Source organism: Sparus aurata, chromosome 6, assembly GCF_900880675.1.
Source record: "Sparus aurata chromosome 6, fSpaAur1.1, whole genome shotgun sequence".
NCBI classification, from domain to species: domain Eukaryota; kingdom Metazoa; phylum Chordata; class Actinopteri; order Spariformes; family Sparidae; genus Sparus; species Sparus aurata.
Window position 1 is genome coordinate 38521641 of NC_044192.1, and position 24385 is coordinate 38546025.

Here is a 24385-nt window from a genome sequence, read left to right on the forward strand (position 1 = left end):
ATGTCACCATCATACGGAAGTGCTTCTGTCGGCTCCACATACACGGCTGTGTATGGCGGTGTCGTCACTGACTGATCCTATTATTTCAGACCGCAGCAGAAAGCTCTACTGCGCTGAGCTTCAGAGATGTTTGGAATGATGTATCTTGTGTGGACGCCACCGGGCTACTTGGTCAGCAACAGCGACGCTACCACCACGCTAGGGCTGGGCAATATGGCCTTTTACTAATATCCCGATATTTTTAGGCCATGTCACAATACACGATATATATCTCGATATTTTCCCTTAGCCTTGAATTAACACTTTGATGTATACAATCATGCCAGTATGATGATTCTGCGTGTCTACATAAAAACATTGTTCATACTGCATTAATATATGCTGATTTCATGGATTAAAGCAAAAAAAAATCTTTTGACTGAAATGTTTTTTCGAGCTGTAGCCAAGTCATATTCCCAATTTATGATTTGGAGTTACAGCCTCACCACACACCATGTTCTCTAATGCAGACATCACGTTTACGTATTTGACCAACAGTGTTTTACAGGAGGATGATCTGAACAGCTGTTCTATTCACACTTTAAATGTTTTTTGTCTTTTCAATGTAATTTTCAATCTATGAAATCAAACTGTGCCTTTTTTTTGCCAAGCTTCTCTCAAGATTTACTCTTTCAAATAATCAACAATCTAGGGAACATTATTAGTACGCTTTTTTTCTACTTCTTCTTCTCATCATCATTATCATTAATTATTATTATTATTATTATTAATAATAATAATGTTTAAAGTGAACCTCTTGACGCTTAACATAAAAATACATCATACAAACAGCAACTTTTGCAGCCTTGTCAGTCTGATGGCGAGTTATCACCTTTCTGTCATCACTAACATACTGTTAATAATCTGCTCTGAGGCTTTACATTTGTTCTATATGTTATAATACAAGATTTCAGCATTGAGCTACAATCAGGCTACATTCATGATTTTGTAAAAATCAAACTAACCAAAAACTTGTTATTGATTATTATAAAGTTTCAAGGCGTTCCTGTAACCATGGTAACGCACGGTGCCAGAGGGGAGGGAGAGACGCTGAATGAAGCCGTTTACACAGATACGCTGCAGACAAAGTCCAGACTATAGTTGTTATTTCACACATGTAGCACACAACAGGAGACTCTCCATGTTAGACGAGTTCTCACGTGTTGCCTAAACTCAAAAACAAATTGATAACGTAGCAGCGCGACGACTACTTGCTAGCTAAGCAGCTAAACTTTAGCGCCGCTCCATGTTTAGATCCCGCCTTGTGTGGGTCACTACACTGTCATTGGTCAGGCGCGCACACGCTGTTAACGATACCATTGGCTGTAGAGTGTGACAATCTGTCAATAATATCAGCCAACACTTGTTCTCCTCCCATCTACATCGATCTCATAAGTCTCCTCTGTGAAGTTTGAATGACGGAAATCCGTCGTAGCGACGGAGAACTTTAATCCATGCATACTTTACGTCCTCCCTCTTGTACCCAAACCACCGCCAGACGATGGATCCTGCATTGTTTTTCTTGGGAATTAATTCTCCCTCCATTTTTCATAGCACCTGCTGCTGCCACTACCTGAGATCTCTGCTGCTACATGCTGCCGGGCGTATGACGGGCACGCATGACAGAATGTGATGTACGTAACTAGGTACGTTTGTTTCATCTCTCTGTGGGGAGAGAAGAGAGAGAGTGAGAAAAACCTGTAGTTCAGTGCCCGCGACTAAAAGCAACTGCGTGACAATGTATACTCGAATATATTCACGATGTCATTTTCTACATCCCGCAGAGAACAAGCTGCGATACATCGAGTATATTCGATATATCGCCCAACCCTACACCACGCTACTGAGAAATGTAGTTAAACTAGTAACCCTGCTTGTAGCGTGTTCCAATCACTTCCATGGCCAAAGGTGTATAAAGCAAGCACCTAGGCATGCAGACTGTTTCTACAAACATTTGTGAAAGAATGGGTCACAACAAGTTCGGTCGTGAAATTTCCTCACTCCTAAATATTCCACAGTCAACGCCACGGTCAGTGGTTTTATAACAAAGTGGAAACGATTGGGAACGACAGCAACTCAGCCACGAAGTCATAGGCAACTGGGTAGGCAACGTAAAATGACGGAGCAGGGTCAGCGGATGCTGAGGCGCATAGTGCGCAGAGGTCGCCAACTTTCTGCAGTCAATCGCTACAGACTTCCAAACTTCATGTGGCCTTCAGATTAGCTCAAGAACAGCTTCATGGAATGGGTTTCTGTGGCCGAGCAGCTGCATCCAAGCCATACATGAAAGTGCAATGCAAAGCGTTGGATGCAGTGGTGTAAAGCAAGCCTCCACTGGACTCTAGAGCAGTGGAGATGTGTTCTCTGGAGTGACGAATCGCGCTTCTCCATCTGGCAATCTGATGGAAGGGTCTGGGTTTGGCGGTTGCCAGGAGAACAGTACTTGTCTGACTGTATTGTGCCGAGAGTAAAGTTTGGTCGAAGGGGATTCTGGTGTGGGGTTGTTTCTCAGGAGCTGGGCTTGGCTCCTTAGTTCCAGTGAAAGGAACTCTGAATGCTTCAGCATACCAAGAGACGTTGGACAATTCCATGTTTCGAACTTTGTGGGAACAGTTTGGGGATGGCCCCTTCCTGTTCCAACATGACTCTGCACCAGTGCACAAAGTAAGGTCCATAATATGAATTAGAGCGCAGACTGAGAGCCAGGCCTTCCTGTCCAACATCAGCGTTTGACCTCACAAATGTCCTTCTAGAAGAATGGTCAAAAATACCCATAAACACACTCCTAAACCTTGTGGAAAGCCTTCCCAGAAGAATTGAAGCTGTTATAGCTGCAAAGAGTGGACCAACGTCATATTAAACCCTATGGATTAAGAACGGGATATCACTTAAATTCATATGTGAGTCAAGGCAGGTGAGTGAATATTTTTGGCAATATAGTGTTTATGTCGAGCGTACAGTCGAAATTACCGGAGAGTTCCTGTATGTACCTGAATGCAGCATGACGTAGCATGTCAGAAAGGCTGTGAGAGGACGTCTGCGTGGCCATGCGTACTGAGACCCGCCCCTTTACAACAGCCCCCAACCTCCACAGTGTCCGCTCGTCATTACTCCCACAGCTCGAACGTTTGGATGTCAGTTCACTGGAGAAATACGACTACGGCTACAACGACGAAAATTCAACGTCCAGGACTCAGTCTTTCTGCTACCTGGTCGGGTTTTGGGTCACTCTGTTGTTACGTTGCTACGAGGAGACGTCGACTGAAGTGACATTTGCGTTAATTCATTCATCTACAACGACAATGGCAGCACAGGATTTTAATTTCTTGCTTGCGACGGATTCCTACAAGGTGAGTGTAATGCTACTCGTTATTTTCGCCTGTTTCGGTTTCTGTTCTATTTACGGCTTTTATCCGATTACATTTCTATACATTAAGTATGTTATATTGTGTGTCAACTGTTGTTGTTAGTGCATCGTATAGTTTATTAAAACTAAGAACAGGGGTTACATGGAGACTCAGCCACAGGCATTTAATCAAAGTTCAATCCCTGAAATAGATTGATAGATATACTTTATTGATCCCAAGCTGGGATATTACGGAAATTAAATCTTTTCTAAGAAGATGTGACTTGGCAAGGCATGGCTATCTGTAACGTAGACATTTTTAAAGACGCCCATGTGAAGCCTAAGTTTCATTATCAGCGAACCGAAACTATTCTTTACAATTCAAATTACTAAGTATAATCGAATTCACATAAACGTTTTTATTGAAGAAGTCATTAGCAATACTCAAAACTGACAAAGGACTTGGTGCCAGCTGCCAGCACAGTAACTGTTATAGTTTTGAATGCTTGGTGCTACAGACACGGCCAGATGTACCAGGTGCATGCTCAGGGGCTCAGCCTGGCATGGTTCCCCAGAAGTGAATTGGGAATGTGCTGTGACTAGATGGTGTCAGTACATTCTGCCATTACAAAGTGTTTTTCTTTCTAAGGCTTTGCACACTACATTGTAAGCCCAGGGGCTGTCCTTAGTCCCAGGATAAGATTTGACCCTGGGATGTCTTGGCTCCTTTTCCCACACACATTGATCAATGTGCGTGGGAAAAGGAGCCACGCTTACATTTGGTCGTGTTCCCCATCCACAAATGTATAAAAACAGGGACTGTATACGTGCACTTAGACACAGACTGCAGTTTGCTGAATCGAGACATAGTTCTGAAAGTCATGGTGATTCATTCCAATAACACACACCTTGCTTGTTCAAAGTCCAACCTTTCATTGGCATTTTAGCTTTCAGTTTCATTTCAGTCAATGTGCAACTTAGATCCAGTTGTGAGTCAGTACCCTGCTTTGGCCATGTTGGTATACACAGCAGCATATGCTCAGCTCAGTAGAGTTAAATGTCAGATGTCACTGTTAGATGTCATTCAAAGGATTGCACTGCAGCCAAATGGCAAAGGTCTGCAAGCGCCAACCAGCCTTTTTATTAGCTCCAACGACCCCTGAAAACAAGTCCAAAGCAGCAGCACAGCCAAGAGGATTCCTCCAATGTGTCTGTCATCACAATCACATAATAGAAACTGATTTGGTACAGTGGTGAGCTCATCTGAATGTCCACTGGGGTTACTGGGTTTGCAGTGCAGCTCAAATGTGATTTAAAAAAATAAAAATTGTATCAACTGAAACCCTGTCTTAACAATAACAAACCCCAAAATTGTCTCCCATGTTATCATCATTTGAACCTACTTTAGTTCAGTTTTACCAAGTGTAGCTTTGATGTTTACTTTTATGTCACAGATACGAGACACTGTACAAGACACTGTAAGCAGGTAATAAGCAGATTTATTCCTTGAAATTATTAGTGATGCCAAAGGGAACAGTAAAAGACTAAGGAAAAGCATTGACAAACTAACTGGAAAGGAAAGGCCCAAATATGATAGCATACAGCTTAAAGTAAATGGAAATGCGGTGTTCAAAATGATAGCCTAGCTGTTGCTACAAAGCATAGCAGAACAAGTAATTGCTCACCTCCCAGGGCTGTTTTACATCCTATGCAGTTTGGCTTTAGGAAAAAATATTCAACTAAAACAGCAGCTGCTACTTCCTTGAAGTAACTAAAACAAACCTAGATTAGGGAGGAGTGGTAGGAGCAGTTTTTATTTATTTATTTTTTGTTTGTTTTTTGATTTGCGCAAGGCTTTTGACACGGTTAATGCTTAATCTGCTTTTCAGTATCTATATTAACAACCTTCCATCTGTGTGTAATGATGTTGATTTAATAATGTGATACTGTGTTTATAATTAGGGATGCACCGATTTCCATTTTTTGGGCTGATTCCAATTTCCGGTTTTTCATGGAGTTTGACCTGCCGATACTGATTTTAGCCGATTGCAATGTCATTTTTTCAAACCACTTTACAGCACACAGAGAGATTTATTTTCTATCTTTTCTTTGATAGAAAATTTTAACATAGAAATACAATCAATTTATCAGTTGTCTAATTTAAGGTGCAATATCAAAATATTATGCTTCAAAGTGTGGGACATTCACACACTTCTAAATGCACTGTAATCGCTATAAAATAGACCTTTATAAATTATGGTGTGTATTCAATAATTTATAAATTATTAAATACATAAATAAAAGTATCAGCATCCACAAGAACTGTGTAGATTCAACATTGGACTGTGAAGAACACAGAGACATGGATGTATGAAGGAAATAAAACCCTAGGGGGTCTGGGGGTCCTCCCCCAGAACATTTTCAATTAAGTAGATGCCATTTCCTATATTCTAGTGCATTTTAACACCATATTAGCACCAGATAATCCAAACGGGTTCTGTGAGATATAGTTCTGGCTCAATATAGATCAAAAAGGGGCCCAACATAAAAGTCATTGCAACAGTAATGTTTCATAGTATTTCTGTCTTAATAGTCTTCTGGAGTTTAGTGTGTTTTCTTCACCCAATAGGGCTCTGTGATTTAAAATATTTAAAATGTTTATTTGACACCTCAAAAGAAACAAACTATGATGAAGCATGGACATACAGTGGCTTGCAAAAGTATTCACCCCCCTTGAACTTTTCCACATTTTGTCATGTGACAAACACAAATGTAAATGTATTTTAATGGGGTTTTATGTGATAGACCAACACAAAGTTGTGCATAATTGTGAAGTGGAAGGAAAATGATACATGGTTTTTAAACATTTTTAAAAATAAAAAACAGAAAAGTGTGGTGTGCAAAAGTATTCACCCCCCTGAGTCAATACTTTATAGAACCACCTTTCCCTGCAATGACAGCTAGAAGTCTTTTGGGGTAAGTCTCTACCAGCGATGCACATATAGAGACTGAAATATTTGCCCATTCCTTCTTGCAAAATAGCTCAAGTTTAGTCTGATTGGATGGAGAGTGTCTATGAACAGCAATTTTCAAGTCTTGCCAAGGATTCTCACTTGGATTTAGGTCTGGACTTTGACTGGGCCATTCTAACACATGAATATTCTTTGATCTAAACCATTCCATTGTAGCTCTGGCTGTATGTTTAGGCTCGTTGTCCTGCTGGAAGGTGAACCTCTGCCCCAGTCTCAAGTCTTTTGCAGACTCTAACAGGTTTTCTTCCAAGATTGTCCTGTATTTGGCTCCATCCATCTTCCCATCCCATGGACTGAACAGTGCTCTGTGAGATGTTCAAAGCTTGGGATATTTTTTCATATCCCAACCATGCTTTAAACTTCTCCACAACTTTATCCCTGACCTGTCCGGTGTGTTCCTTGGGCTTCATGATGCTGTTTGTTCAACAATGTTCTCTAGCAAACCTCTGAGGCCTTCACAGATGTATTACACTGAGTTTAAATTACACACAGGTGGACTCCATTTACTAATTAGGGGACTTCTGAAGGCAATTGGTTGCACTGGATTTTATTTAAGTGTATCAGGGTAAAGGGGGTGAATACTTTTGCACACCACACTTTTCAGTTTTCTATTTTTAAAAATGTTTGAAAACCTTGTAGCCTATCATTTTCCTTCCACTTCACAATTATGCACCACTTTGTGTTGGTCTATCACATGAAATCCCATTAAAATACAACTACGTTTGTGGTTGTTACGTGACAAAATGTGGACAAGTTCAAGGGGGGTGAATACTTTTGCAAGCCACTGTATATGTTTCCAACTGAGCTGTGCACTTAAAAAGGCATTTTAAAGAAAAGCATTTTTAAAAATTAAAATAGAATCTCCCCTACTCATAACTACATTCATTCCTGACCTCTCCCCCCGATCCCCCCCTCCTTCCACTCTCCTCACTCATCAGCCCCCCCACTGCTCTTCAATCCATCCCCGCACCTCTTAACTATTGTTGTACCTGTTTCTGTCTGTTTGTCTGTATCAGCATTATCTACTCCATGCCCACCACTGCTTTTGTCTCCCTGTCATGCTTTGTCTTTTGTTATCCTTGTTTGCTACTTGGTGTATTATCTGTGTCTACTACATGTGTGTCTGTGTATTACAAGTGTCTGCTATATCTTTGTAAGCGACTTTGGGTCCTTGAAAAGCGCTATACAAATTAAATGAATTATTATTATTATTATTATTATTATTATTATTAAAAAATCCCAAATGCTTAGCCTGGCGGGGGGTCAACTTAAACCTGGCGGAAACCCTGATTTGCAATGCTAACCCCACTTTTAATTTTACTGGCTAGCTTTAAAAAGCTATTCCTGCAAGACTTAGCTAGGCTAGCTTCTCAGCCTAGACTTAAACATGTGATAGGCATCTCTACCTAATAATAGCACTTCCAGGCTACATACACTAGTATTTAGTAATGCAAAATTGGTAACTTAATAGACAGCTTGCTATATTAGCTACCTACCTCACACAGCAGTAGGATGCCGGGTTGCACCTCAGTCAGTATTAAGTCCCCACTGACATGTGACCATTTGAGAGAGAATGTGTCTAAAACTGAATACTTAAATGGATGGAATGGACTTATTTTAACAACGGGAATGTGTTCTTAAAACTTAAGTTACCATCTATCTAGCTGCTATCAATTTATTCCATCATTTACTAAATACAATGAATCTAACTGACCTAGCCGAAATTGGAAATAAAATCTAGAAAGTTTATTAGCCCATCGGCCGTTTGCAAAAAATAAATTAATTAATTAATTTAAAAAAAAACAGAAAATATGGGCTAATGGCCATACAAAGTGTATTGAACATAAACAGGGCTTAACTTGTTGAGACCATAAAATGACTCTGGAAAAGCTTGCATGCCTTAATTGGAATCAATATTCTCCATCCAATTGCAGCAGTTTAGTGTGTTTTTCCACCCAAAAGAGCATTTGTGTTTTACCAACCACGAGGGCACTTAAGCACGCGTTTATACCACCCAAGACTAGAGGGCAGGTTATCATGTTTTGCCAACCAGGAGTGCGCTTAAACTTGTTTGAACCACCCAAGAGAGCAATTAAGTGTTTTATTTTCACCTAAGAGGGCAGTTTAGAGTGTTTTGCCAATGAGGAGGGCACTTAAAGACGCCCTTTTGCCACCCAAATGGACAGTTTATCATGTTTTAACCAGCCAAGAGGGCAGTTTTTGCTGTCAGAAATGATCTTATTCACTGAAGTATTTGGCCTTTGCAGTCTGATTCAGCATATGTTTTTGTTATTTTTCAAGTGGGGCTGCACAATCATTTTAAATATTATAAAAATTGCAATTTGGCTAGGGGGGCAGGCATAGATATGCAAGTGTTTTGTTTTCAAAATTGGGATTTCATTTTTTATTAATTTAATTTTCTTATATAATTTTAACATGAATGTAAGCACAATTATAATCATATAACATCAAAAAGGAGTTTAACATTGCAATTTGTCAGAACTCACACATTTTTGGGTGGACCCACTGAAATTCCCTGGAACCCACTTAAATGACTACCTGTGAGTTCAGGGGACTCACTTGATTGAAAACCCAACATCACTGTGGTACAGAAATATCAAACTAGACATGAGGTCATTCAGAAAAAGCATAATGATTATGCCCCCAGACACACCCGGTGGAATTCTGCAATCTTTTATGTGTACAGTTTTAATTGTTAATGTTATGTGTTCAGGTTTTATGACATAAAATAATACAGTGTTCAATGTAATGAAAACGTGCATTTAACCCATCTCTAAGGAAAGGTGGGCAGCCAACTTGGGGCTTTGGTGACCAACCCCTAATCCAGGCTTGGACTTGGCCACTCCAGTACATTCACTTTGTTGTCTTTAAATCTTTTCTGCGTAGTTTTTACTGTATGCTTCGGGTCATTGTCTTGCTTGAAAATAAATACCAAATCATAGTTCTCTTGCAGAATGAATCAGGTTGTCCTCCAGGTTTTCCCTATATTTTGTTGCATTCATTTTACCCTCTACCTTTAGAAGCTTTCCAGGGCCTGCTGCTGAGAACCTCTCCACAGCATGATACTGCCACCACATACTTCTAGGTGGGGAGTGTGTGTTTGTGGTGGCGTGCAGTGTTTGACGTCTGCTTAAAGGGATATTCCAGTCTAAGTTTAATCCATGTTCTAACACACCGTGACACCGAGTAGGACCCCCTACCCCCTTATAAAGTTTGCAGAGCGCTAGCTCACGTAGCTTAGAAATCCTCAGAAACGACCGCACGACAACAATACACTGCAGTAAATGGATCCAACTATAAAAGCCACAAAAAATGCTCAGAACAGCACCAAACTTCAGCAACAGTACAAAAAGGGTCTCAGCACATAGTCCGGGGCATCTAACCTCTGCTAGCTTTGCTGGATTTCTATTGTGAAGCTAAAAACAGATTTCAACTCTCCCCCATCAGCTTCCGGGTCGGGGAAGTCCCGACGCGACGATTACCGAGTGCGGTTAGAAATGCTCAATTCCGTTCTTTTCCCTGTCCGCTCTTGATAATAACTGTTATAAACTGGCAGGTAAGACACATATGAACTTTGATTGCTTTTCCATGGAGTCATAATCATACATTTTCATCCATGAGCCGCGGAACTCTACTGCACTCGGTAATCGACTCTTCGGGACTTCCCGTCAACAGGAAGCTGCTGCAGAAGAGTGGTAAATTTTGTCAGCTTTTCAGTAGAAATCCAGCTAAGCTAGTGGAGTTTTAATGTCCCGGACTATGTGCTGAGACCCTATTTGTACTGTTGCTGAAGTTTGGTGCTGTTCTGAGCATTATTTGTGGCTTTTTGGTGGCGGTTTATAGTTGGATCAAATAACTGCAGTGTATTGTTGTCGTGCGGTCGTTTCTGAGGTTGATAAAACTTGATCTCTCGAGAGGGAGTCTAACACAGTTTCACGGTGTGTTAGACCATGGATTAAACTTACACTGGAGTATCCCTTTAACATAGCGTCTAGTCGGATGGCCAAAAAGCTCCATTTTGGTCTCATCGGAACCATCTTCCAGTTGACTTCAGAGTCTCCCACATGCAGGGCTCGACAGTGCTAGCACCTCGTCGCAAATGCTAGTAAAAAATAGTTCAGTGCGAATTGTGAAATGCAATTAGTAGCACGTGTGCGACTACCGAATTTTACCGTTCAATAAATGTTTAATGATGTGTGCTGACGTTTGGAGGTTGTGGCCAGTTGTGGACTTGAATGCAGCCTCAGCTGGAAGAAAAAAAAAAACGTGATTTTACACGTAGTGAACGTGCTTGCCGACGTGCTGCGGAAGGCGGTTAAAGGCAGAGGGAGTATCTATGGTAACGAGGCGAAGCCAAACAAACGAAAACAAAACGTTTGAACTATGAAGCGCATTAGCGATTATTTTAAAAGGGCGACAGAGCCAGAAGCTGTGGACCCAGGCACCGAGGCCGAAATGGTGGACGAGGATGAGGAAGAATTAGAGTTAGATGAAGAAGCTAACGTGACTGAAGAAACCGGAGGAGCAGGTGATAACGCTTACGTACCATTCCCAGTCGTAAAAAGCACAGGTTTAATGCTGACTGGCAGAAAACATTCCCGTGGCTCCTTTACGAAAAAAGAATAATGTATTGTAAGTACTGTAAAGCACAGAAGCAAGCAGCTGGAAAGTCCGTTTTTGTCACAGGCAACGCGAACGAGATAATTTAGTGAAACACAGTAAATCGCATAGGCATAAAATGCAAGCACATTCTGTGAACCCTGCCTGTTGTTTGAATGTGCTATGTTATAACACAGGCCAAATAAGCTTAAGTCTGTTGTCAATACTTGTTACAGTATTATTCTCTGCACTTTTTGGAGAATTTTACTTGCTGTTTTGATACTGTCTCAGTTGCACTGTGCACATTTGCACCAATAAATAACTGACAATACATGAGTTGTTACAGTATAATTCTCTCTGCACTCTTTAAAGAATATAACTAAAACTTAAAAAGCTATGAATTCAATTGTTTTGCTTATAAATACCTCCTTGTTGACCTCATATCACTTTATTAAAGAAAAACACATTATTTGGTAACTTTTCATCGTGCCCCTAAAATTATTTGTGTGCTATTAGATTTTTCAACTTAGGAGCACACGTGCTACTTGGGAAAATGCTAAGCGTCAAGCCCTGCCCACATGGTTTAGTGAACTCTTTTTGAGATTTGGTGAACTTTCTTCAACATTGGGTTTCTCTTTAATACTCTCCCGTAAAGCCCGGTAACAGTTGTTGTATGCAGAGTTTCTCCCATCTCAGCTGCTGAAGCATTTAACTCCGTCAGAGTAGTCATAGTCGGACGGTGGCCTTCCTCATTACGGCCACTCAGTTTTTGAGGACAGCCTACTCTAGGCATATTTACACATATGCCATATTCTTTCCATTTCTTCATGATAGATTTAATTGAACTCTGGGGGATGTTCAGTGACTTGAACATTTTTTTGTATCCATCCCCTGACTATTCTATAACCTACTCAGGAGTAGCTTAGAGTGTTCTTTGTCTTCATGGTGTAATTGTATCCTGGAATGCTGATTAACCAGTGACTGGACCTTCAGAAACAGGTGTCTTTATACAACAATCGCTTGAGACACATTCACTGCACTCAGGTGATATCCATCTCACTAATTGTGAGACTAGTAGCACCAATTGGCTGGACTTCTGTTGAATTAGGTCAGTCACTTTTTATTGATAGACATGACTTTGTAGACATCTGTTTCACATTGACATTAAAAAGTTTATTTTTAGATTTTTCTTGTCAAAAAGATCTCAAGAAAATTTTTTTTTTAAAAACACGTTTTTTGGTTCAAATATAAATGAGGTACGTGTTTTTGGGAGGAGTGGCTTGCCTAAAAATGCAGGTTAATGAGTAAATGTAATGTAACTCAATGTCAGAGTTAGATAAGTGGTAGGGTTAGGTATTTCGGAAGAGCATTTATTTGTACAACAGTCACAGGGCTTGTAAGTACATTTACTAGGGGTGGGAGAAATAATCAATTCTTAGATGCATCTAGATACGGATGTAGATGATTCTGAATCTATTTACAAAAGTCAAAAAACGATTTTCTAAATGTTCATTTACAACGTAATGTTGACGGAACGCAAGAAGCAGAACTCGTAATTGTGGAAGTGCAGCGCCCGGACAGTCGATGGCGTGCACACAAAAAAACATGAGATGGCTGAGTCCAACATTCAACTGGCAGCCTCTGCTTTAAAAGCAAGTGTGTGGAACAGGGATGAAAATTAACTTTTTTGTAAACTTGCCACTGTTGCTGGTAAATTCTAAAATCTACCAGCCACTCAACATGTTTACCAGCCACTTTTATATTTAAGCGTTGATGTGTACAGTACAATGCCTGGAAGCATATTTTTCTTGTACATGGCATGCACATAGTACTTCCCAATCAGGAGTTGATTATTCAGTAATTATATGATACCAATGAATGATTACAGGGGTGAAACTATTCAAGGGTCATCTACTAAGCCGTGAAATAACAGGAAATGAAGTCTGAATAGACAAAGTGGTTCAAAATGAAGGTTAGATGGTTAGAAATCTCTATCAATATTTCCCTGCAACTTACAGGAATTTACAAATTTCAACTTATTTCATATGTTCAACTGCACTGGACCCACACAAAGGAAGTGGAAGTTGCATCATTAGGTTATTAGGAGGTTAGTAATAGCAATATCTACTTGCAACTATAGAATTTACTGTACTTAATTATTCCCTATGTTCAACCGTTACGATGTAACGCCACATTTTAATTTACTTCCGTTCTTGTAAACTCCGACAAAAGAGTAGCCAGCTCAGCTGACCGGAGCGCGGAGTAAAAATTAGTTGCAGTGAAGAGTTCAAGTGAGGGCTTGCTAGCAGTAGAACGGCCAAGATGGTCTTTTGGCCGTTTTCAAATATGTGCAATAACTTTGTCTGTATTTTTAATTTAGAATAGTTTTTATAAATTACACAAAAGACAAAGACAATATGATATGTTTTACCTATTTCGGCCATAAGCGGTCATATTATAATAATAATAACAATAATAATAATAATATATTTAATTTGTAAAGCACTTTACATTTAAATAAATCTCAAAGTGCTACAGGAAAAGCGCCAATAAAAGAAAACATTAGTAAAAGAAAAACACCTGAAAGTCAAAAGCAACTTAGAGGTCATAGGCTCTGCTAAAAAGGAAATTTTTAAGTGTTTTTTTAAAACATTCAACAGTCTGTGGTGCCCTCAGGTATTCAGGGAGGCTGTTCCATAGACGAGGGGCGGCAGAACAGAATGCTCGGTCCCGTAAGGTGCAGAACTTAGTCCTGGGGGGGGTGGAGATGGTGAGAGTTGGTCGAGCGCAGGGGTTGAGATGAGGTTTGTGTGGTTAGCAGTTCTTTAAGATAGGAGGGGGCGTTGCCATGGACGCACTGGTGAGTGAGGAGGGAGACCTTGTAATCAATCCTGGCGGAGATGGGAAGCCAATGAAGTGAATGGAGGATTGGATGCTCTTGCTGGGAGTTCCAATGAGTAGTGCATTGCAGTAATCCAGCCTGGAGGAGACAAAGGCATGGATGAGCTTTTCGGCGTCAGGAAAGGAGAGTGAGGGTCGGAGTTTGGCAATATTTCTGAGGTGATGGAAGGAGTTTTTGCAGAGACGTTTGATGTGAGCCTCAAAGGTGAGGTGAGGGTCAAATATGACACCAAGGTTAGTGACGGATGTGGAGAGGGGAATGACCTGCCCGGAAAACGTGATGCTGGTTATGGAGAATGACTGGATCTGGTGATGGGTGCCAACAAGTATGACTTCTGTTTTGGAGCTGTTTAACTGCAGGAAGTTGTGCTTCATCCACGCCTTTATCTCCTCCAGACAGGTGGTGATAGTAGATAGTGGTGATGGTGGAAGCAAAGTTGCAGAGGGGCGTGAGTCCATTTTAATGTACAGTTGTGTGTCATCTGCATAACAGTGAAATGAGACTCCAAAGCGACTGATGATCTGGCCAAGGGGGAGCATGTAGAGTGTGAAGAGGGTGGGGCCAAGGACTGACCCTTGAGGGACCCCACAGGTGACAGTGTGTGTCCCTGATCTTGCACCTCCAATGGAGACGTACTCTGTCCTGTCGGTGAGATACGAGTGGAACCAGTCGAGAGCGGTGTCAGTGAGTCCGATGGTGTGATGTAGCCGCTTGAGAAGTATACAGTGGTCGACAGTGTCGAATGCTGCAGACAAGTCAAGGAGGATGAGGAGAGAGGGTGAGCCAGCATCAGCCGTCATCAGCAAGTCGTTTGTGACCCTCTTCAGAGCTGTTTCAGTGCTGTGGGCGGAGCGGAAACCAGACTGAAACCTTTTGCAAAGGTTGTTGTGTTTCAGGTGATCCTGTAGGCGGGCAGAAACAGCTTTTTCTAGTATCTTGGAGAGAAATGGAAGGTTGGAAATGGGCCTGTAGTTGGCAAGGATTTCAGGGTCCAAGGAGGGTTTTTTAAGGATTGGTCTGATTATGGCAGTTTTTAGGGCAGGTGGAACATGGCCAGCTTGGATGGAGTGGTTTATCAGTGTGGTGATCAGAGGACTTATGATAGAGATGTTTGTTTTCACCAGGGCTGTAGGAAAGGGGTCGAGGGCACAAGTAGAGGGTTTCATCCTCCTGATTAGGGCTGCACGATTCTGGAAAAAATGGGAATCACGATTTTTTTGCTTAGAATTGAGATCACGATTCTCTGGCACGATTTTTTTCACAAAATGTTTATTGCACTGATGAACTTGAACAAAACAAAAAAAAAAACATTGTTGTATGGCAGAGGCATACTACTATGCCTCTGCCAAAGCAATGTTTTTTTGTTTTGTTAGTTCTATCATTGGATGATAAATGATTTTTACAAAAGTAAAAAAAAAATTAGTCTTCAAGATGAGAGGGCATCCTCTAATACCTCATGTTGTACAGTGTTTATTGGGGCCGTAGCTTTGGCGAGGTGATATGTGATAGCTGCTGTGATCGGCTTTCTAAAACGGAGGCATAATATTCTTCCTTTTCCAAAAGCCGCCTCAGAGGTAGGCGTAAACATGTAACGTGAAGCCCGAAGTTGGGCTGCAAACAGTTGACAACAAATTTGTCTTCAAAATAAGAGCTTTACATTGCACCCCATTGGAGTTTAGAACTGGGTTCTTAGCGGGGGGCTTTTAAATTGTAAGTAGCGACCGTTCCTAGATTGTCGCTACAACAACAAGCTAGCAGTCGAGGCGGAAATAAGTGTACCGTCCGAGGCAGCAAATCGGCGGACCAAAACAGACCCCCAATTTGCCGCCTTCTGTCTAAAACCGCGGACCTAGCCGTCAATAGGACGGGCAGATTGGCGGCTTGCTGCCCTGTCTAAAAACGGCTTCTCACACTCCTTCCAAACACTCAACTGCAGGTGGGCTTCCGCCACTGAATCACGTGTTGTAAAGACGCTTTACCACAGGTTGAGGGAGGAGGCAGCGGCCGTGCTGCGTTTGGGGGCGCTTCAAAAAATCCGGGAGGAAAATAGGAGCATTTGTTTGTGATTCGGCTCGAGATATAAAATGCTTCAGAATCGCTGTGTGTAGAAATGAGATCACGTGTATGTGTGAATCGAGATCGCGATTTTTTAACGATTTTTTGTGCAGCCCTACTCCTGATGATGTCCTCAACCTCTTGCTGTGAGACTTCAGGGAAGCAGTGGAGAGGCTGGGAGATCGCAGACTGTGGGTCGACAGTCAGGATAGGTAGAGTGAAGAGACAGCCAGATAGGATGGCACGGATGGAGTCAATTTTGGAGCTGAAAAAGGCCATGAAATTGTTGCAGTGTTCTTCTGTAGTTTCTATGTGCGGGGCTGTTTGTGGCTTGAGGAGATGATTAATGGTGGAGAATAGCTGCTTAGAGTTTCCAGTATTCTCTTTTATTATGTTGGAGTAAAATTTTGATTGTGCTTCTCTGAGGGATTTTGAGTAGGCCCTTTGATTTTCCCGATGGCTTGTTTATGCACAGTGAGTTCCGAGGCTTTGTAACGCCGCTCCAAAGCACGCCCAGCTGTCTTCATTTTCCGCAGTTCGTTAGTGAACCAGGGTGTTGAATGGGAGAAGCTGACTGTTCTGGTCCTAACGGGTGCATAGAGATCCAGGATGTTACCCAGGGTTTTATGATAGAAATCCACAGAATCACTGGCTGATGAAAGCTGAGCAGAAAGAAGGCACTGGAGGTCCACAGTCAGATTTTCTTGGTTGATGTTTTTCAGGTTCCTAAAGCGGAGTTGGTGTTTTTTCTTAATATTGGGGGATGGAAATGGTAACTCCATGGAGATGACCTTGTGGTCAGACACGCCCAGGTCATACACCTGTAGATTGCTGATACGGGCAGAGTCCGTGATGACCAGATCGAGAGTGTGCCCCCTGGTGTGAGTGGGTACATCAACATGTTGAGTGAGATTAAAACAGTTCAAAAATTGAAGAAATTCAGCAGCAAGACAGCAGGATGGGGTATTCAAGTGGATGTTCATGTCTCCCAGTATAATTGTATTAGCAGATGTAGTACAGAATGATGAGAAGAGGTTGTACATCTCCGGAATGAAAGCTGGGTTTGGTTTGGGTGGACGGTAGATGAGAAATACAGTCATGAGGAATGGAGGCTTACATTTAAATGCAAGGCATTCAAAAGAGGACAGTTCAGGTAGAGACAGGGGGGACAGATCCAGCTCATCACAGTAGATGACAGACAGACCACCGCCACGGCCTGTGCTGCAGGCTTTCTGGAGGTAGTGGTAACCAGGAGGACAGGTCTCATTTAAAACAGAAAACACATCTGGTTTGTGCCAGGTTTCTGTGAGGCACATTAAATCCAGATGTTTGTCCAGGATGTGGTTGTGTATGAGACAAGGAGTGCCAGGAGTCCGGTTGTGGCAGGGAACACTGTAGCCGTCTCGTTAGCTGCTAAGCTAGCAGTTGGCAGTTTGGCGTCCGCTACCAGCCTCTTGAGAGGGGTAGCTGGCTAACAGTTTGATGAGTTGACTGAGGGTTCCCGGAAAAGCAGGGGCAGCGGCAACAGGGTATCCAGGTGAATATCCCTTGATGGCAGACTGGATGGAGACGGGAGTCTCTGGAAGGTGGTTAACTGGCAGCAACTGATCGTCAGTTATTCAGGAGGTCAATCCGCTGTTAGCCATTGCAGGAGTACGATGGCAGTAGGTGGGTGGACAGACATCAGATTCGGTTACAGCAATTGTGGTAACAAGTACACTATTGTAGACTATTTTCTCAGTTAAATCAGTAAGTTAAACGAACTGAAAAAGAGAAAGGAGAAGCGGCGAACCAGCAGCGCCAGCGTCCTCTCCTGTCCTCGGTTGCTAGGCAAAATATTGACCGCACATCATTTCGCGGGGTTTCATTGTTACATTGTTTGTGCTTCTTTGCGAATTAACTTGTAAGTTAATTACTATATAGTTGTATTATATCGCCTGGTTAGCACCATGGACAAACAAAAATGGGGGTTCCCTCCTCCGTGAAACAGCAAGCGGAGCTGTTCGGTGCTGAAGTGATGCGACTCTGACTGTGTAGCAGGGAAAGCCGAGGAAGAATGTCTGCATCTTGAATACCAGGCACACAGGAGTGGGCACCTTTAGTGGGGCGAAGGCAACACCAGAGTCTGTGATGTACTACAACAACACAGAGTACAGCAAGGACATCCTGGACCAGATGGCGAGGACGTACTCCGTCAGAGGCGGTACAGAAGATGGCCAGTGGCGGTCTTCTATAACATCCTCGACCTGGCTGGGATCAATGCCCGCATCTTATTCAAGGAGCACCAGCAGCAGGAGAGCCCGGAGGAAAGTCCTGCCACAGCTGACAGAGGAGCTGAGGGCAGAATACATGGAGGGGAAAGCGGCCGTGGCAGTCGGCAAAGGTGGGCAGCAGCGGAAGCAACCACCGCAGCAGCAGCAGCAGACACAGAACTGGAGGCAGGGCCGGTCCGAAAGAGCTGCAAACGGAACCAAACGTCGGACACTTGAAATGCCACAAGCCTGTGTGTGGTAACTTTGCGTGGAGAGCGGAGGTAATCTGTAGACTGTGACCAGTGATCGGAATGAACCCACCACAGTGGCTGGTAAACTGATTGAATTCACCCGCCAGTACGCAAATTCACCCGCATTTGGTGGGTGGCGGGTGCTAATTTCCATCCCTGGTGTGGAAGCAACTAATATTTTGGAAACACGACAAACATGAGAAACCACATTAAACGTTTCCACCCATAGGAGAAAGAAAAACAGTTGGTTGTATTTGCCTCCAACCAGAGGACCATTGAACAAGCGATATCAAATTTTCCACCCAACTCGGAAAGAGCGAAGCAAATTACAAACTCTATTGCAACTTTGATTGCCAAGGACTTGCGTCCGTATTCAGTCGCGCTTTGTTGCGCACCGCTTGCATTTCAACACATTGTGCAAAAAGTTGTTGCACAATGTGTTGAAATGCAAGCGGCATAAAGTAGCATAGCATTGGGATATGCTCCCTATTACCCATAACAGGAGGATTGTGTGATAGGAGAAGTCTTATTCTTATCTTTGACTAAGAGCAGCTTTTTCTTTAATGACCCATAGAGAAGAAAAATGAATCTGTTTATTTTTTTATTATCAGTGACCAAAAGTAATCATGTTTTAGTATAAGAGCTGATACATAGGTCCATAATGTGTTGAAGTGCAAGCTGCATTGATTATTGCATTGAAAGTTTTTTTTTTATTTTACAGCTACAGTACACTGTTTTTCTCTCAGGGATATGCTCATTGCCTATAACAGGAGGATTCTGTGTTTACAGAAAGTCATATCTATTTGTGACAAAGAAAAGCTTTTTCTTTAATAGAATATTGGAATCTGTTGATTTCTTTTTCAATGATCATCACAAAAGTAGAAAGTGATTAGCAAACTCAGATTTGATTATTATTATTATTATTTGAAATCATGCATGGAAATGTACACAAAAAAATTGTTGCATCGAGATGCATCGATAATCGCTTAAGAATCGAATCGTTGACCTCAGAATCGGAATCGAATTGAATTGAATTGAATTGAATCAAATCGAATTGAATCGTGAAGTGCCAAGAGATTCCCACCCCTAACATTTACATACAATAGCAACACTGGTGAGAATCATGGAGCAGAAGCAGATTTTGTGTAACATTAATGACAGAGCCATCTGAGGTGGCGTTGGAGTCCACAAAGAGCAGCATTATTCGTGGAATATTGTAACGACAAGTTCAACAGGCATACCTGCAAAATGGTAAATGGACTTGCATTTCTATAGCACTTCACCTGTGTGCTGACTGCTCAAAGCACTTTACAACACTTCAAAATCACACACATATTCATACATTCGATGGCAGATGATGCCATGCAAGGTGCCGACATGCTCATCAGGAGAGATTTCGTCTTTAGTATCTTGCTCAAGGATACTTGGATGTGCTGGGGAACTGAAACAGCAACTGTCTGGTTAGACTGAATAAAAAGTGCACTTTTTCCAAAACCTCCTTTCCATCGATAAAAGCCTTTAGTGTTATTCCCTATACTTTTTTCAATTAAGTCACCTCCCCAGTTCAGATTTAACATCGCTTTTTTATTTTTTTTTAGGGAATTGCTAACAGTGAGTTGTGTGTATTGACGGTACACTTGGATCAAGATAAACCACAGTTGGGTGCTGAGAATTCATGTGTTCAACATAGTATATATGCTTATCTTATGCATACAAATAAATCAAAACCTGGGCAAAGACTATCTTGTGCATGAGTAACATTTCAAGCACTCTATGTAGTGAAATGTGGCCTCAAAATAGTTTTTCCTCTCTAAGACTTCTCCAGGGCTAAATCATTTCCAAATATCTATCAATCTATTGACAGTCTCATCAGCCTCAACTGCAAGACCGCAAAGAAAGTGGAAAAGCAGTTTCTTTTTAAATCTTCGATAGTCTGTGTTCTCTGTTCTCCTGAGTCCTGACATTAGCTTTCTTATTAGATGTCAGGTGTGTGTAGGTTCTAATATCTGCAGGCCTAGAGTTCATCATCCATTCTTGCATTGATTTTTCAACTGTGCAATGGCCATTCGTCCGCATGTGACTTGATTGTGTGTTTTGTTTTCAGCTGAAATTCTGTGTTGCATAACTTGAGTTATAATTAACAACTATATCCAGTATGTACCCAAAGCACGGTCTGAGTACTGTGAGCTTTAGCTTTCACTGCTTAAGTTTCTGAGGAATGCACTGATATGTCCTCGTGCCTTGCTACTTGGAGCTCTTAATACTTTGCTACTCCCTGGATTTGGTCCGTTAACAACATGCTAATACCATAATCATGCTGGTTTGTGCACATTGTGTACCTACCTCTTATTATTCATTATTCTTCAACAATGTTTTGTGTCTGTGGTGTGTTCCGGGAGACCCGGAGCCATGAAATAAAATCCAAAGTCACATCACAATCTAAAGACACAGGGTGCAGTTGTATGACATCTTACTGTAAAACAGAAAAACTTAAGTGAGGAATGATACTCTCGCTGACCACTGACCAATGTACATAGTTGAAGGAGCAGGGTCAATTCTTGACTTTATGGGGGGAAAAAGGACAGCCTTAATGTGAACAGCCTAGCACTGCACACGGAATGTCTTCCAGGAGACTGTCTGAAAACATGTGCCATTATCTCCATATATAAATGATATTCACTATGTGTCAGCAGGTGTTTCACTTGATGAGGTCGTTCAGAATAGTGTTGGTACACCTCGGCAAATTTAAATGATTGAAGCAGTGTTAATTAGACCTGTGCATAATTCTTTAGGATTACAGCAACTTGCCATTAGCTTCCACCAAATTTTAGCTAGTCTTTCTGAGGACCATTCAAAACAAGAAAAATCAAAGACAATAAAGCTAAATATTGTCAGCTGTAAGGCACACTACCAGCCAAATACAGAAATCAGAAAACAAGTTAACAGACTTTACACATGAAACTGCAAATAAAAACAGTCAAAAGCTTCCAAAAACAACAAGAATCACATCTAAATGAAACTCATCAGTTCCAGCCTCAGGGACTTTTTGAACAATATTCTGATTTTTAACCTGCCTGCTGCTGGAAAAATGTGTGATGTTTCATATCATGCTCTGCAGTTTATTTATTGTCATAAATCATTCTATACAACAGTATTTTTCCACCATTTGGATGATGATTTTTATGCTTCCTCTTGGCAAAGATGAAGGGTTAGCTTTGTACAACCAACGTAAGAATCGTGTCACATAGTGCATACGGAAGAGAGCGACAAAGTGCTCAAAACAAACCCCAGACTGAGACATTACATGGGTTTGGTCTGCATATTGGCCTTTTTGTCATGTTTTATTTCTGAATGTATTATTTTCGAAACAGCTGCATTAGAAGTTCAGACAGCTGGATAAATTTTGTTTGTTTAAAAATGATGTACATTTTTTTTTCTCTTGGATTAAACCATTATTCCATTATTCAGTCATAATTCAGTCTGTACCAAGCACACTGACTCATACACATTTTGCTTGAATTTTTCTAATGATGGCAATAGATATCATACAAAAAAAAAGCTCTTTATAGCTTAGAATAGATCTGACCTTAAAACCATCATGTTTAGATGTTTTTTTTGGAAAAATTAGGAAATGGTTGATACTAAAAATACCTAATTTATTCAAAAACATATTATATTCTGAGTAGAATAATGTGTGATACACCCAGGTAAGTCATGTATTGGCTGTGTTATAAGCCTGCAAATAACGTTGAGAATAATGTGCATTACTTATTATTGATATTATTATAAAATTCTCTCTTAAAGTCAGTGGAAGAAGTGGAAAGGAGAGGGCTTTTTAAATAGGAGGTAGACAAATGTAGAGTGAGAGTGAATGCCTCATGAAGCTATTTCTTCCAGTGACTGACTGGTTGCTGCTGTTTATTATTTAATTAGTGCTGCAGGAGCACAAAGAGAGAATTGTGCTTTAAGCTGTCATCATTCCCTCCCCACATGGATCCAGGGAACTTGTTTACTGTACACACAAGTGTCACATTGAGCTGACAATCCTCCGGCTTTCAGCTTATCATAAGTGTAATAACTAGGTTTTAATGTCATGCTACTTGACAATATAAATCTGTCTGGTATGATAAGATTAGAAAGTGATGAATAATCACTACCCATATTCAGTTCAATTATTAGAATGACTTTACATGGCCACATGTTTAAATTAGACTTGGTTAATCAGTTGATTTCCTGGGACTGCTATCTGGTTACGCTTGACTTTTGTCGATTTCATGTCTTTCAGATCACACACTACAAACAGTATCCTCCAGATGTCAGCAAAATCTACTCGTACTTTGAATGCCGACGCAAGAAAGGCTCCCAGTTCAATGAAGTGGTGTTCTTTGGGCTTCAGTATCTGATGAAGAAGTACCTTACAGGTACATTTACATTCTCTCCTTTTATCGAAAACATGAAGTTATGAAGTTATTAAGGAAACCTATTGGAAAGAGTAGAGACTTTACAGTTCAAGAGAATATAATTGAAAGGAATACTTTGTGATAAAACTGTTATCCGCAGCATTTTTGTGTCCACCGAGGAGGAATATTCCATGCACTATTGATAGCCCAATGAATTAATAAAAACATAGAGTATAAGTAAATATCATGTTACAGACAGCAAAACCTTCATGAGTTACTACGAGGCAAATCAGCAAACGCTTCCTCATTCAATGGTTGCCCGTTGTAGGCCTGGGCGGTAATACTGAAAGGTCTATCATGATAGTGATGTTTCATATTGGCCGGTATCATGATTACTGATCATTTTTAAAAACCATATCATATCATATTTGTTTTTCATATTTTTATCATTCAACACACCACAAGGTTGAATTTAACATCTTTGTTTTGAATGTAACCACTTTATTAAGGCACACAGGTTATAATTATGTTAACACAACAGTAAAAATATGCCAATTTGATATGAAAAGCCGATTCTATTTTATTCACAATTTCCTCTCCATCAGTACTCACTCTCTCACTCTGGTGTTAATTGGTTGTGCTTGAGTTTTTCTCGCAGTTGGTTTGTATAACGCTTGGCCAGCGGTGGAGCTGATGCAACAGATCATCAGCCGTATTAGCTACTGTGTGAGTTAGCAAGTGATCTACAGTTTCACAGGTGGAGCAGAGCTGGTTTTGAGAGAACTGCGGTGGGACCCATAATGACACCTCTGTCATGCCTTTTCTCTTGTTTTCAGTCACGTGGCGATGTTGCAACTGAACTTCACACCTGTTAAATTCTATTCTGGTCGTGTGCCACTTGTAACATTATGAAAGGATACCATAGGCTGTAAGCCAGGGCATAGTCACTATGTGCTCTAAAAATGGTTTTCATTTAATGCATACACATGAAGCTATCAGACATTTTGGCTATTGATAAAGTGTCTATTGCCGACACATTGCCTTTGTTTTATTGCCCAGGCCTGGCCAGTAGCACGCTTGACTTAGGCTAGTTCACACAGCCAAAGTAAATGGTTTCCAGCTAAAATGGTTTCCAACACCATATGGAAACAAAAGAAAATTCACCAGTACTCCTTCATGTATTAGCTGATTACTATTTGATGGCAGTCCAGACTGTGACGATTGTGTGGATGATTTTCTGCATGTGACTGAGGTCGTTTTAACTTTTTGTGCTCTCCAAAGGCCAAGTTGTCACTGAAGAGAAGATTCAGGAAGCCAAAATCTTCTACCAGATGCATTTCAAGCAGGCTGTGTTTGATGAAGAAAGCTGGAGGAAAGTCCTCGAGGTATACAAACAGATTTTTCAACTGACAGTCTGTCTAGAAAGATTCACAGAGAGAGAAGCAGTCAAAATCATATATTAAAGATAAAGTAAATGTGCTTGACACT

General features: G+C 41.2%; 1 protein-coding gene across 1 annotated transcript in view; it reads left to right on the forward strand.

Annotated features, from left to right (window-relative positions):
* Window positions 1-3073: 3073 nt before the first annotated feature.
* Window positions 3074-24385, forward strand: part of nampt2 (nicotinamide phosphoribosyltransferase 2) — a 42663-nt gene continuing 21351 nt past the window's right edge. The window contains exons 1-3 of the mRNA XM_030420777.1: window positions 3074-3389; window positions 22783-22918; window positions 24179-24282. Of these exons, the coding sequence (XP_030276637.1) occupies window positions 3087-3389; window positions 22783-22918; window positions 24179-24282 (543 nt within the window). The 5' untranslated portion in view covers window positions 3074-3086. The remainder of the gene's footprint in view (window positions 3390-22782; window positions 22919-24178; window positions 24283-24385) is intronic.